This window comes from Maylandia zebra, linkage group LG19 (assembly GCF_041146795.1).
Source record: "Maylandia zebra isolate NMK-2024a linkage group LG19, Mzebra_GT3a, whole genome shotgun sequence".
NCBI lineage: Eukaryota > Metazoa > Chordata > Actinopteri > Cichliformes > Cichlidae > Maylandia > Maylandia zebra.
This window is the reverse complement of record NC_135185.1, coordinates 22,945,320-22,961,075: the sequence shown is the minus strand read 5'-3', so window position 1 is coordinate 22,961,075 and position 15,756 is coordinate 22,945,320. Positions and strand designations below refer to the sequence as shown.

At 40.3% G+C, this 15,756-nt stretch overlaps 1 protein-coding gene across 1 annotated transcript in view; it reads right to left on the bottom strand.

Moving 5' to 3' along the window:
* The window catches only part of hs6st1a (heparan sulfate 6-O-sulfotransferase 1a), a 59,265-nt gene extending 53,706 nt beyond the window's left edge, over nt 1-5,559 (bottom strand). The window contains exon 1 of the mRNA XM_012922188.2: nt 4,715-5,559. Within this exon, the coding sequence (XP_012777642.1) occupies nt 4,715-5,214 (500 nt within the window). The 5' untranslated portion in view covers nt 5,215-5,559. The remainder of the gene's footprint in view (nt 1-4,714) is intronic.
* Nucleotides 5,560-15,756: the final 10,197 nt, after the last annotated feature.

Genomic DNA, 15,756 nt, shown 5'->3' with positions numbered 1-15,756 from the left:
AGACAGCAAGAGAGCCCCCAGCCATAAAGCCACCAAGCAGAAAGCAAGCCTGCTGTTTGATTAGAGTGACACCGTCATGTGGACGGAAGGAGGGAGGAAAGGATGGAAGGAGAGGGAGGGAGGGAAAGTGTTCTAGAGAAAAGCCAAGGGGGGCTGAAGAGGAGGTGGGGGAGAAAGAAACAGGGAGCGATTTGAAAGAGGACTGAGACTAAGGCAGTAAAATTAGCCCCATCACTTTGCTTACTAAGACACTCTTTGACATGCCAGGATTTAAAAAAAGAAAGAAAAACAGGCACACACAGTCATGAGATGTGTGTGTATATATACACACACACACACACACACTTCCAGAGGACAGATGGTTTCCCCCATTTGAAAGTGGTGCTTTAATTTGAGTAAAGTGATAGGAACCTCCTTAACCAATTAGAAGCACCATATCTTAAGCATTGCATTTGACTGTTTGTTTCACACACTTATTAGTGGACGTGTGTGAGCGCGAGATAGTGTGTCCCATGGGATCAGTGGGGAACATTAAAACTGGTATAAGGAGTGGGAAGATGACAAATCCACTCTCAGTGGCGCTCTGCTAAGTAAGTGAGTTACTTTCTCCCACAATGCCACTGTTCATATCGATCTCATCTAATCACCAATCAAAGCCAGACCTGTCTCCCCCATTACCAACTATTCATCACGCCGCTGCTTGCTCCTTTTAATGCGCTTTGCTCTGAAGCTGCCACATTTATCTCCACACCAAACTATGTCCAATCAACTGTTTTATTTTCTTCAAAAAAATAAATAAATAAATAAATAAATAAATAAATAAATAAATAAATTAGGATTCACTGTATTTAAAAGAAAAAAAAAAGAAACCATACTTTATCTACTTTCTTCAGCGTTTTTAAAGCTGCTGTTACGCTCTCTTCAAGTGGAAATATTCAGAAGAAATGGTGCAACAGACTCATCTGTTCAATCAATAACTAATCCAGCCATAACAACTGGGCTTGGAAAGTGTTACAGCATCAATACAAAACAGCTCCCAAATCCACAAATGTTTTGGAAATCTCATAAGGGTAATTATGATGCTCTCTAGCTCTTATTAAAAGGGCAACATGCCCCCATATAAACATAATTAGAAACAGTTAATAAATTAGGCAACTGTCAAATATCGCAGAATTTTATTAATGGATGCACTTGTTTGGACAAAAACCATATTGATACTTCTTTCACAAAAGGCTTGAAAGTATTTTTTGGTTTTTTGCTGGTATGCTTAATCAGCAGAACGAAACAAGCAAAGACAAAGTTCTTTGATTTCATCATCACGTTAAAGAAGTTCCCAAAGTCAAGAGTCCTACAGCCTACTTAAAAACCTGAAAATCCCATGGAATCTGTGATTGTGATGCGTTTCCTTGAAATTTTTATTTAAAACAAACAAACAGAAACAGGCTCTTGGCTATAAATTGCTAATGCTACCAAGTCATATGCAAACTGCTGAGCCCAGTGAGTGACCCACCTGCCACTTTGACACAAACTTCAATACAAAAGCAGTAATGAGTACTACCACAGACTAACCAACCCATATTACCAGTTTTAATTAACGTTTGACATCAATACACAAATTTAAATAAATATGGAACTGTACATACTTGAGTAATCTCAAACTGATTTTCTATTAGTAATTTGCCCCACATGCAATACTTTTGTGGCCCACCAGGGGGCCCCGCCCGCAATTTGGGAATCACTGCATCAAAGCATAAATCAATTAAAATGGGATAAAATATAATCAAAAAATTAAAACAATGTAAGAATGAAACATTTCATTAATGATAATTACATATTATATGAGTCTTAATTTCACTCCAGCTCAGTGTGTGCATCTGCTCTGTTTTACTGTCATTTCTCTCCTCTGCTCTCTGTTTCACCATGTGACTGAGCGACGAGTAAAAGCTTTAAAACACTTTAGCTCCACTTAAACCCAACGACAACCCCAGCGTCCGAAAGTCAGCCCTAAAATCTCCTAGTCATCATTATTATTTCTTAATATGCATCCCACATGAAGCTAGTAGCAAGAGACAACGCTGCAAGAAGCTCTGCTGGTAGAGAAGCCAATCCTGACCACGACCCTGGTGGCTCTCCTGCTGATGTCATTACAGCTGCAACCCCACCGATAAGCTTCCTCAACCCTCCCATCCACTTCTGGAGACAGTTAACCTCGGGGAAACACTGCAAGGCTAACCCTGGTAGCCTGCTACACGGATGAAAAGGACTGGTGTGCTGCCAAAACACTGTGGGAGAAAGCTCATCGATTTTCATTAAGGGCGTGTGAACATAAAGACATAGACATGAAATAGATGTTTGGCTTACATTAAAACTCAGGAAATATCCATATCATATAGAGCACAGCATACCAAGCAAAGCCAAACTGAATGAGTTTGGGATGTATTCACATACCCTTACAGTAGTAGTAGTGGTAGCCATCTTTAGTGACTTGTCCACTATTAAATCTTAAATATGTTTGTTTGTCTGGACTTTATTCAGGTTTTCCTGCAGATATATATTTTCGTTGACAGCCAGGTGGTGTATTTATGTGCCTCAATCCAGCTGATGGAAATGGTCCTAATTCACATTTTATTTTTGCAGCATTTGAGACGTTTGTGTAAAATCCACTCGACAGCTGTATGAGCGCACAGCTGCGGAGAGAGGGATGCTGGATCTGTCAGCACAACAACTGCTCCTGCTACATAGGTCTGTTTTAAATAATCATTTTCCGTTTCACACAGACATAGATTCACTCAAACCCACTTCCTCAAACATAAACGCACTACGAATATACGCAGTTGATCGGAAAGCTGCGGTTTGGGGACACACCGAGAAATGCCACACTGGCACCGTTAAATTCACGCTTTAACTCGCCTTTGCACGACAATGCCCTCAAGATAAATGCTCCCAGCATTATAAGAGTGCCACAAGAGGACCGAACAATGAGGACAGAGGCCAGAAAAAGAGGCAACGAGGGAGAAAAAGGAACAAACAGAGCCGTGACAGAGAGAGAAACAGAGAGCGCTTCTTGTTTCTTTGCAGTTATTCACTTCTCTTCTTTGTGAAAGTTGCGCTGTACACAGCTTGGAGCGGCACAGTTTCCTTTAGGCCGTTTTTACCCTTGCAGTGCCTTGTTTTTCCTGCCCCGAGTGCTCAGACAGTCGATTACACCCGGGCCAAGCGATCGTCTGTCATCTGTGCTCTCACCCGTGCATATTTACTCTCATCTTCTCTGCCTTCTTGTCTCGTTCTTTTCCTGTGGCCTCTTCAGGTGCGCGCGGGCTCAGAAACTGTTCACAAAGTGATGAAAGGCAGTTTATCCTGCATCCACGGTGATATCTCAGCCCTCCATGCAGAATGGCCGAACACGTTATCACCTCTGCCCCAGGGAAACCACAGGAGTCAGGACAGACGCCAGTAGCAAATACCACTGCTAGTGTGTGTATGTGTATGTGCGTCCCAGTGGTAATAATCACCCGGATTAGAGCGGAGCCAAACCCCCGCAGGGTCCCCCGATCTCCCTCCCCCTCTACCAGCCAAGCCCAGCCCAGCCTGCAGCACTGATCCCCCAGTCTGAGCAGCCATGGGAAGCAGAGCAGCCGGCCTGACATCTCCACCACGCCTGGCTGCCAGACAGACAAATTTCCACAATTTCTAATCCCTCTTTGTCCTATTGATCATCCATAGCCAAAATAAAATATTGAACAAGCTCAGACAACACAAAGACACATAACCCATTCAACAAGCGTACCCTTTAACCACAGGGGTGCAGTGAAATGGAAGTTGATACAGCCGTCAATATGTCTGGGTGAGGGATGCAATATGTGGGCAACAACAATGGGGAAGGCGTGGAGAAGAAATGGGTTATAACTTAATAAGATGCGCATTGTGTCTGGGTACCTCGCAGTCAAAGCGAGGGATTATTACTGAGCGGAAATGTTGCCTGGATGTATTACAGCCCTCCTGAAATAAATTCAGCCAAATCTCAGTGTACGATTCAGTGGGAGGGCACCCTGATATTGGCACCGATCAACAATTGTCAGAGATGCTGCTGAGCTCCTGTGGCATTTCGTGACAGTGTAGTGTTGAAATGTCAATCAACATTTGCCTCTCAGCATCTATTCTCGACCTACAGATAGATGACTTTATGAAAATTATATGGTAATGCTGTCCCATGCAGAGAACAACACATCCGTGAAGAAGCTGTGGGGATTTTCATGCGTTTGTTACATTCGTTTATGAGACTATAACACCTTTATATTACCCTCTGTTGTGCTTTATCTTCTCTGGGATCACAATAACAATCCTGCGATTAAAAAAGAAAAAAAAACCCTGCTCCAGGTGGACTTTTGATATTTTTATGAGGAGAGATGATCTTTAAACCAGTGACTATTATGCCTTTTAAAATGTCTCCAGGGGGATGAGGTAAAATATGTCATGAACAGAAAGAAGCTGCTAAGAACTGAAAGGCAGTTTGACTGAGTGACATAAGTTTATTTATCAACTGTAAGTTTTTACGAGCTTTCAGTGACCTTATTGTACCTCCAATGGAGAAGAGCTCTAAAGTTTCAGACAAACAAAATCCTCCGCAGTTTGGGGGATTAGAACCTAAACCACACTTTGTGTCTTTTCCATAGTCTACAGTAGCCTGACTACACCAAACACCTCCCAGTCTCACCTCAGGGATTTCTGCTTGTTCTCCTTCTTGTTGAGGACCCCTGGCACACAGTTGGTGAGCTCCGTCCAGTCTGCGTGTAAACCGCAGCTCCAGCCGGTGGAGAACCGAGAGAACAGCCAGGTCTCCTTGCGGTTCGGCCGGTAGCAGGTACACTTCTTCTGGCCCGGTCTGCAGTCGCAGGGGACCTCCAGACGGACATTCTGCACCAGGTGCCTACCGAAGGTAGTCCCCCCGGTCTTCTGGATGTGCAAAAACACGATCACGTCCTCCCCTTTAATTTGGAAATCAATCGTCCTCTCCAGGTCCCTAACGGGGAAGTAGTATTTCTTAACGTAGTGGGGGTCCGGAGTGGGGAAGATGTCCCCCTCGTCTTCTTCCGTGAAATAACCGTGCGGGGAGCCGAAATTGATCACCCCGGGGGCCACGTACTGATAGAGAATCAGCATAAAACACACGGATCCGACGACGATCAACAAGAATTTGCTGCTCCTCTCGACCATGATCCTTCCCAGTGCGGTCCCTACAGCACGCTACCATTTCCCAGTCAAGCCGGCAACGGGGAGCAGGGCGCTCGGCTTCTTCATTTTTGCTTTCCCCCCTCCGAGAAGGAATCGTTTTCGGGGCTCAACAGTGGCTAATTCCGCTTCGAGGCGACCGGCGAAGTTGGCTCATGGCTCACCGCGACCGTTCAACACCGTGAAAGACGCATCGTAACTCGCTCGGAGAGCCCCTCGGAGCCGACCCGCTCCAGTTTCACTTTACTTTGGTGTCCAGTCAACACAACAGGCTCACTGCATCACAGTGGAGCTATGTACCCAGGATGCAGCGCGAAACCTACCTTTCAACCTCTCTCACTCCCTCTCTCTTTCTCTGAAAATCTAGTGAAAGGAGAATCGCTTTAATTTGTTGGTTGACATGTAACGACCGCGGCATTTGCCAGCAGCCAATAGACAGCGAGATCGAGCGTTACAGTAACGAGCTGTAGTTAAATACTTTGTATTGGATTATTTTACAAACAGGGGGATTTGAATGAGTCATAGTGGTTATAATGTTGTATTCTGAGTTTATGTTTTCACTTTCAAAATACATTTGCTCTTTTACTTTTACTTTTATTGTTTAAATCCTTCAGTTTTTGCTTTTTCTCATTAATATCAGCGTAGCTTTTAGACTTTTTTTCTCCTTAAATTATTCTAATGTGGAAGCCAAGATTCAAAGGAGTTCTGAGCAGACAGATAACTAAAAGTGAACTAAAAACTGGGTGTGGAAAAAAACATTAACACATAAATGGTAATAAAAATAAAACCTATAGTTTAAAAAAGTAATAGGAATTTCAAAGTTAAAAAAAAAAAAATATATATATATATATATATATATATATATATATATATATATATATATATATATATATATATATATATATAAAATATTAAGTGAAAATGAAAACATTTCAGACATTTATTTATTTATTTTTTTACTGAACTGGAACTCAACTCTGGGAATTACTTGGAACTCAACTGATTTGAAAACAGAAACGAAACAGAAATCAATACCAAACTATAAATACCAAATTCTAAAATTAACTGATAGGACACTTTGTGCTGGCAGCACACTTACAGCATGTAGACGACCCATGACTCCATAAACCAACGTAGCAAAATCCATCTGTCAAGTTGTGCTCAGAAAATGTTCCAAACTGACCTTAGTGTGTTTTGTAAGTACATATTATTGTTTCACCAGGGACAACACACATTTATGTACATAAAAATACAAAAGAATAGAAGATGTAATGTAATGTAATGCCAGATTAAAGCAGAACTGCTAATCTACATCTGTGGTTCCATGCCAGGTCACATGAAAATGTCATAATTAAGAAAGACATTCAACAAAAACTAACACAATAAAACACCATACAGAAAATGTCCTACCTCACCAGGACTGAGTTTTAGTTTTGTTTCAGAAAAAGGACTTCAAATAAAAATAAAAGAATTTTTATTTTAAACCTTTTTATACACACTCATCACAAATGGTAAATTTTTAGTAACTGCAGAGTGGTTTCGATATCTCTGGAGTTGAATTAGTCTGTACAGTACCTGTGATGAGCCTATGAATGCTGCAGTCTCAGGGGCTTTGGGGACCCGGCTCCTGTGGGTCTGTGTGGCATTTACTCTGCAGTAATTTGATTATTCACAGATCTGTTTGCTAATACCTTCCCCTAACAGAAAACAAAAGCCGGAGTGGATGGTCCTTAAACGGCCCCTGCATTTTTTATTAGTTTCAAAAGATCTGGCAAAAAGACGATGATTTTCTGAAAATATAGCCTTTTGTATGTTTTTGTAAGGACACTACTTCTTAAATTTTTAAAGATATTTTCTCAAAAACACATTACTTATAAATCCACATTTTTATAGGCACATGTTTTATTTAAAATCTTCTAACTTCCTTTTGTTGTTGTTATTTTTTCTCTCTGTTTTCATCTTTAGATTGGGGTAACCCAATATTGTGTTATTTTTCCTCTTGCTCAATAAATTAAGAATTTATATAAATATATTTAAAATAGCCTCGAAATCTCCATCACAAAGACACACTTCACACAGCCAGAAAAGCAGCATTAGGTACAAGTTTCTGTTGAGCAAAGCTCCCCTAGCTCATTTACTAGAAAGCACCGAATATCCGACAACCATGAGATCAACCTTCCCCCTGTGCTTCACGTTGCTTCTCGCGTTGCTCCCGCTGGTGGTCAGTAAAGAGTCCTCCTGCTCGCTTTTCTTCGAGACAGCCTTCCAACTTGTCAGGCATATTTACGCGATTCCTCGGGGCGATTAATGTCGAACATGTTTTGACTGATCACATGTGCGAGTGGAAGAAAGAGGCATGTTTTAACAGCCAGGTGCTGCTTCATCACAGCTGACGGTGTGTTTTCTTTGCCCTCCCTGTGGTTTAGCTCGCAGGTTCTCACACATTTGTTATTGCAGATGTTTATTGTGGTAATGTGACAGAGCGAAATGAATGTGCCTCTAATCTCACCAAACTACCCGCCCTGATTCCCACATGTCTCTTAAATGAGGCTTAATCAGGAAGATCGGCCTCATCAGCAGACTGGGGTTGTGAAAACAGCAGTTTGTTGGCTGTGGGTAGTAAGCAAGTAAGGTATGAGGGTATGCTTTCACTTAGAGAGTTTTCGGTTGATGTTGAGTTACGCGTTGAGTCAGGCTGTAATTGGCCTCGTGGTTCTCCATGATTTGATTATGGAGAACCACTTATATAAATATTCTTTCATTTTTAGCTACTTTAAATCTACCCCCCCCCCCCCCCCCCCCCACACACACACACATAAAAGCTTTAATCGTTAAATATTCTTGGGTTTTATTTACCGTTATTGACAACACGGTTCCCTCAGATTAATGAAAAAAATGCACAAAACAGACCGTGATTGGTATTAACACGTCTTACACTTATAGTTCAAATCCCTTGAACATGTTGAAACATGGGCAGTTTTTATGACTCTCTTTTTTTCTCACATTCAGTTAATTGGTAACACATAAACTAAATACATCAAAACCGAATGACTCTCAGATTTAAGTTAGGCAGATCAGAAGCACAGCCAGCAACAATTATAGCTTATTTTACTGCAGGGAAGCTCAGGTCAGGTGCACTGGCTGCTTGTCAGCAATGTCACAGGGAACTGCAGATGCAATCAATATCGCAGGGTTTTGTGGTTTGGTTGAAAACAGGCAATGTATATGAGGCGCTGTGGATTTTGTGCAACAAGTGTGCAAAACTCGCCACATTGGGAATCAGCAACTTTGTTTAAGCCCTGAAGATCTCAGATCAGCTATCTTGGATGTGTCGCTTCAATGTTCACAAACAGCCTCAGCCAAACCACAAAACCCAAGCAACTCTTACATTACCTAATCTTGTTTTTTTCCCTTCAGCTTTTCTTAGAAAACAAAAAGATATTAAAAAGGCTTAAAAATCTAACACGCCTTAAGCTGCAGGAACCCCAAAGAGATATTAACAGATTGGTTTTGATACAGATTCTCTCCACGTGTTATTCCAGAGGTTACATAGTCCATTTTAGACCTTCAGAGTGCAACTGCACTAATGTGTTATAATTGATCTGGCATGAGTAGAATGATGAAACGATTGATTCCTAATAAAGCTATGTGTTAGTCACAAACCCTTAACAATATTGTCCCTTATTAGAGTGTAGTTATTTGCTGTGTGAGCTATCTCAATAAAGGGACACCACTGCTAACAGACTCCAAACCACAAATGCCTTTGTTTGCCTGAGGAAAATCTGGCTCACATCTGAAAGTTGTCTGTGCAAATTTGTGGTTTAAAGTCTGCGTCCAGGCATTCCTCTTGTTATTGGCAGCGCTTTACAGGAGCCTTTCACCTTCTTGCCTTGTGCATGTAATTATACGCCTTCCTTTACAGCTTGTAAGCATTTTTTTTTAGATGTTTTCTATTATCATAATGGCATTTAATGATGCCAGTTTGGGCTTTAGAAACATAAAGAAGACATTATAAACCAAACAAAGCAAACATTTCGACTTATCAACTTCACTCAGCAAATAATGAAATAGCAGGAATTTGAACTGCTGATTATTTGGTCGATAAAACATCTAATGAAAATGTTTAAATAAGACAAAGAATGGCAGCAAATGCTACTTTGGGAAAGCTGCAAGAAAGCCATCATATGGAAAGGGCTGCAGACAAAACTGCCAGCAAAAAGAGTGACTGTGCCACGTCTATCACTGAAATAAACTGTAGAGAGACATTGACCTTTACCTGAAGAGTAAATTATGATCAAGACGTGAAATATGGGGGGAAAAACAAATCACAGATAGATGTGCACTTGGACGCATGTTCCTGAGAGATGCTGTACATGTGTTAGTGTCACATTGTCCATGTTAATCAAATATTAAAGCCTGAAATTTTTAATTAAAGTGGTCCTACTGCTCATTTTCTTATTTATAAGACAAACTTGAATGTCATAATAATATTATTATTAATGTTGTCAGGGTATGTGCAAGTAATCCTTGTCTTCAGACTGCTCCAAATACTTTTTCTTGGATCTCTAGGATGTCAGTGAGTATGGAAATCCCTAATATGGTCATCTCAGGCACGCAGCTCTGGCTATGAGCTCATAAGCCCCACCCAACTGCTGTTCAAACCATCTGTTTATGAAAGGCAGCCAATCATAGCGAAGTTGGCTTAAAGGGAGCCAACGAAACCCAGTATATGAAAGCAAAGCTACTCCAGTACAGTCCAAGAATATCAAGTTGGAAAAAAACAGGAAAAGTCTGCTGTAAAATAAAGTTGCAAGAAATATGTTTATTAATTTTTTTATTTTCTTCTTTCATCCCCATCTGGTCATATGCAGCACAAAACTCTTCTGTCATCCCGTACACATCCCTGACATCTCCCCTGAGCCTTGTGGAAGCCACATGTGCCTCTTCACAACTTCACCAAACTCCTGAATCTGCAGGCACATCACGTGAGTTCACTACGCCCGCTGCATGATAAGCACTCCTGCTTGGCTCCGTCTTGGACTGTTTGCACCTTGACAAGCAAAGGCATTTTTTCCTGAGATTATCCCAGCATGTCTGGATCTGAGTGTGTGAGGGTGAGCCAGCACGAGCGAGCCAGTCTCCCGTCTTGAATAATTCAGCCCGCTTATTTACATGTGCTTTACTTACAGTGAAGCAGCATCCGCCTGTCACACCGCTGTTAAACACACTCGTGATTATGAGTTCTGCCTCGCCCCTGGCATTACCCAGTTGTATTAAATACTGGGAGAGTCTATATATGTGTGTCAGGCTGAGAGAGAGAGTGCAAGTGAGCATATTAATACTGTGTGTTTGGCAGTGTTAACTTGTGTGTGTGTTCTGCTCCCGCCATGCACAGTGCCATTACGAGCAGCGTTACTTAAAGAAGATGGATGTCACTGAGTGTGTTGCCCTCTGGCTTGGGTATAGAGATATGACAGTCTGTTTATCATGAGAACCAGTTTATTGTTGCCTTTGCATAATGTTGCTGTTTAGATGGATATTTCCATGCTGTTTCCAGAGGCTTTGACTTGTGGATTATGTCCCGCTTCAGTGTCCATGCACACATCGAGTCTCTCTATTTCTCTTGTACAAATGCATTATATTAATGTGTCTAAGCCATAATGTATAGATGAGATTTATTTTGTGATAATGAAGTGAGAGCTACGTATTTTACAGGGTGGCTACAGATCCTTAAAAAGCATGAACTCTCTTAAACGCATAATTTTAAAAAGCGTTAAAAGCATGAAATTGTTTCCAATTGTCTTAATTGTTTTGTACACAATGTTGCTTTTAGATACTTAAACCTTGTTTTTTTGTGTGTGCAAGTAGTTATTGTTTAGTTAGCCCAAGAATACCACTAGTGGAAGCCTTGACGTAATGATGAAGTTAAAGGCTCTGCTAGCCGGCCTGCTAGTTAGATCCAGTAATGAGGAGACGTGAGCTTAATGCTAAATGTCTTGATTGGAATAAATGTTATTTCAATAAGGAGAGGTCATTAGAAGGAACTGAACGTGATTTATTGATATACAGAATTCAATTTAGCTACTTGGCAATTAGACTCCGATGGCCCATTGCAGCAGAACGGAATCCCAGTGGTGATAGGATTTAGGGCAGGACCCCCCCCCCCCAGAGTCTAGGCGCTGGTGGCGGTGAAGATAAAGAGGGGGAGGAGGTGCGTTCCATGAAGGCGTCTGCAACGGAGAATGACAGATGAGCAGTGAGATTTAAAGTACGCAGAGTGATTAACTTAAAGAAGGCAGGCAGAAAGATGATTGGACTAGAGCAGGGATGTCAAACTCATTTTACATTGTGGGCCACATGCAGCCCACTTTGACTTTAAGTGGGCCAGGCCAGTGAAACTCCCCGATCTGTCAGGATAAAGATGTTAAACTACACATTGAATCCCTGAGCTATATTCATACAAAAAACAGGGGTGCATTTTTTTGTTTTTTGTTTTACTGTGGAACCAATATATTAAAATAATTCTATTTATCTATACAGAGTTGTGTTTTCTTGCTTTTGTAACATGTGGTCTAATAAATGTGTTTAGCAATATACATATGTTACATATGTGCAGGCATACTTGCGTACAAGCAACAATTTTAATACTAGCCCAAACTTTTTGGTGCTGACATTTAAAATGAACCATAGAAGAAGGCAGTTTGTTCCACATTTTTTGGGTGCTACAACCTCAAAAGCCTGGATTTTGATATAGCACCATGGAGTAGTTAAAATGCCCTGATCAGTTCATTGGTGATCCATTGCTGGAATAAGGTCTTAGCACATCTGCTGTACATTTTTTAAATGAGTTCTAAATATCACTGGACGCTGCTGAAGGAAAGCAAGAATGATGATGTGCGACTTAGTTTCGTTAACATTATAGTTGTCCTGCTCTGGAGAAACATGAAAAGGGAATTTGTAGATGGAGGGAAAAGTGTGTAGTTAAAGTTGCAGTTTATTAGGAAAATACAAGCCTGGGTGACTTTAGAGATGTAAGATTTGAAATTTGAATGCTGGTCACATGTTACCAAGATTCTCAATGAATCATAAGATGTTGCCGGGAAGTCGGCCAGTCAATAAATATTTAGACAGTATTCTTAAAAGTCATCCAAATACTTTCATTTTACAGTATTTTATATTCAGAACCAACATCAGCATGTATATCTGCATAGAATATATTATCTAGGTTATGCTACGATCACAATAAGAAAAACAATGATGCTTTTGAAACTGTGACTTCGAAGAGAGGAAGCAGGTCTGCCAGCGCTTGGAGTCAGCTGTGATTTTCAAAGTATTTTTGACATGTCAAAAAAGTAATTCTGTGATTGAATGGGGTCAAGTTGGCAATTCCATGCAATATACTTGTGATAATACACAAATTACAGCAATTGAATGGTTAAAAATTGCAAATTAGTTGCCTTCTGTTGCAAATATGTTGACGTACAAAGGAAATTCTACGTATGTATAAATTCACATTAAACAGAAATTTGCATTAACTCCAGTCCAGAATTGACTCTGCCTCCACAAACAGTGAGATAGCTGCTGCACGATAGCGATTTCACATCAAAGTGACATTTTCACTCAGCAACCTTGGTTTTATGCAAGAATACAACCAGTAGGCAACCAATTGAGTTGAATCCACAGATGAATTACGCTCATTGGTGAAGACTGACTTAAATTGCCAACACTTTGCAAAAAGTCTGTCTGTGTTTATTAATTAGATGGCAGTCATTTGCAACCCTTTGCCAATCTGTCCGAGAGTGACTGCAGTCAGTCTGAGTCAGACTGACTATTTGAAGATAGGCTGCTTCAGACCAGGTGACCCTTCAAAGTGGTTGGCTGCCTGCTTAATGTCTGGGAGACCAATTGGTCATCACATCTACTTGCAACTGATTCCCAGATGTGAAAAAAATGTAACTACAGCAAAACCACCGATTTTTCTTACTTTCAAGAAGGTTGCTGTCTTATTTTTACTCTACTGAGACTGAGTCATTGAATTCAATCCAATCTTATTTATATAAATCACAACAACAGTTGCTGAAGCAACTGTTGTATATAATACTTCTTATAATACTTCTTTAAAGTATTATAGGGTCTTTACTAGAGATGGACCGATCCGATATTACGTATCGGTATCGGTCCGATACTGACCTAAATTACTGGATCGGATATCGGAGAAAAATAAAAAATGTAATCCGATCCATTAAATATCACGAAAGCACCTCACAAAACTTGCAACACGCGTAACTCACCTCAGAACGTTAGCACGTCGGAGCAGTATGCATCACGTGATAGAGCGGCTGTGGCATTTGTGACCTGTCGGTGGTCTGGATAGCATGTGGAGCTTCGCTAGCAACCCGGCATTTCATCTCCGACAAAGTTATCCCCGAGAGAAGTAAAGCAAGTGTGTAAGTCCATCTCTGAATGTTTGTAAAGCATTCCTGCGTTAAGCTTAACAAGCGATATATGGAGCAACTGCCTCTACTGCTGCTACTTCAATCATGAAACTGCTTAATGATCAGCTGATCGGCTTTTCTGTCGCGACTCCGTCTCTCTGGTTTGTTTTTGGCCCACTTTGCACCAGAAAGAGGAAACCAGCGGCTGAACAACAGCAGCACGTTTAAGCTTGATAAGCTGTTGTTAGAATTTATTTAATATTACTTTCTACTCGAGGATCTTTTGTAGCTGACGGCTGGTAACTGTGCAGGGGCGGATCTAGCAAAGTTTAGCCAGGGGGGCTGATAGGGCATTAACAGGGAAAAGAGGGCACAAAGACATACTTTTCTTTCTTATTCTCATTTAAAATGTCTAGCTTTTAATAAATAATTATCTGACACCCAAAGTTTTAATTTGATGTAAAATGAATAGAAGTCAATTACTGTATATAGTGACTATTAAGTCTAATATATATACCCTAGTAAGCTATAGTACCTTTTCCTTTGGGAAGGTACCATCTGTGCAGTCTGCAATTTTGTTGAAGAAAGATGTTGAATCTATTTAATATTTCTTGAAAAATAATTGATTTCTGTGCATTTTTTTTTCACACTGCATCAAATTAAGGTTGATTACGTCGATTAAGCATCATGAGGTGGAGCGTGAGGGGTGGTTCCCTATTTTTTATTTATTTATTTTTGTTGTTGCTGGGAGTTGGAACCCTATTAGTTAGGTTGCTTAATATTTATGCTAAGTACTCTTTAAAATACCAGAATAGGGAGGATGGTGTAGGTTTAAGTTTATTAGATTGATCAGTATTGCTGAACTATGAAATATTTTTTTTTTTGCATACAGGTATAACAGAATAGCTTTAGTGTAGTTGTTGTTTTAAACTTGAGTATGAACTTATACAAAATGCAGCAAGATATTTAAAAAAAAAACAGTTTTGTTGATTAAAAAACACTATATCGGATTCATATCAGTATCGACAGATATCCAAATTTATGATATCGGAATCGGTATCGGACATAAAAAAAGTGGTATCGTGCCATCTCTAGTCTTTACCCTATAATACTTTAAAGAAAACCCCAACAATCAGTTAACTTCCTATGAGCAAGCACTTGGCGACAATGGGAAGCAAAAACTTCCTTTTAACAGGAAGAAACTTCCAATAAACATTCTTATATCTGTAAACTATGAGAAACAAATATGAGAAATGCATGAAAATAAAAGCATATAAATATTTACATGTGCAGAAGAGACATTAAACACCCTCAGTTATTGTTGGTTCTCTTGCTGACACAAGCTAAAGAGGGTTCATTCACGGTGCTTACATATCTGTCATTTCCTGATTTTTAAGATTTTTTCCCTGCAAACAAACAAGCACACACATCATATTCACACACCCTCCTTCTGTTTGTACGTGCCCCCCCCCTTTTTTTGTTTTTTACTCAGCCAGCGGCCAGGACCGAATACCACTGTGTGCAAAGAACATGAAAACAAGAGCAGGAAGGTATTAAAAGCACGCACGCAGAAAATGACACAAACGCACACACCAAACTCTCTTTTTTTTTTTTGTTGTCATGAACGCAATCACGCATTTGTTTGCTCTCCCTTATAAATACACAGGCCGAAGATAAATAAAAAAAAAATTTTTTCATCAAGAAGCCCAGAAATGAATTATTCCATGAACTTTCAGAGTGTTTCAGACACAAATATTTTCTTTGGATGTGCCTAAGGGGAAGTGCACACTGTCGAAAGAAAACAAAACTGGGCGCCATGTAGTTCCTACATTCCACAGTCTGTTTGAGTGTGTGTTTGAGGAGGGCACACAGGAGGTTTGATGCATGCGCGTGTGTGTTAGACATAAGTGCATGTACGTTAGCCATACAGACGTGCAAATATGCTGCAGCGTATGCACATGTTTTTTTAAACAAGCGAGTATACATTTGTGGGAATGTGTATGTTGTATGATGTTAATGAGCCATTCTAACTGTGTTCCCTTGAGCTCCCCCCAGATAAAGATATGAACTCCTCCAAAGAAAAAAAGCTGGT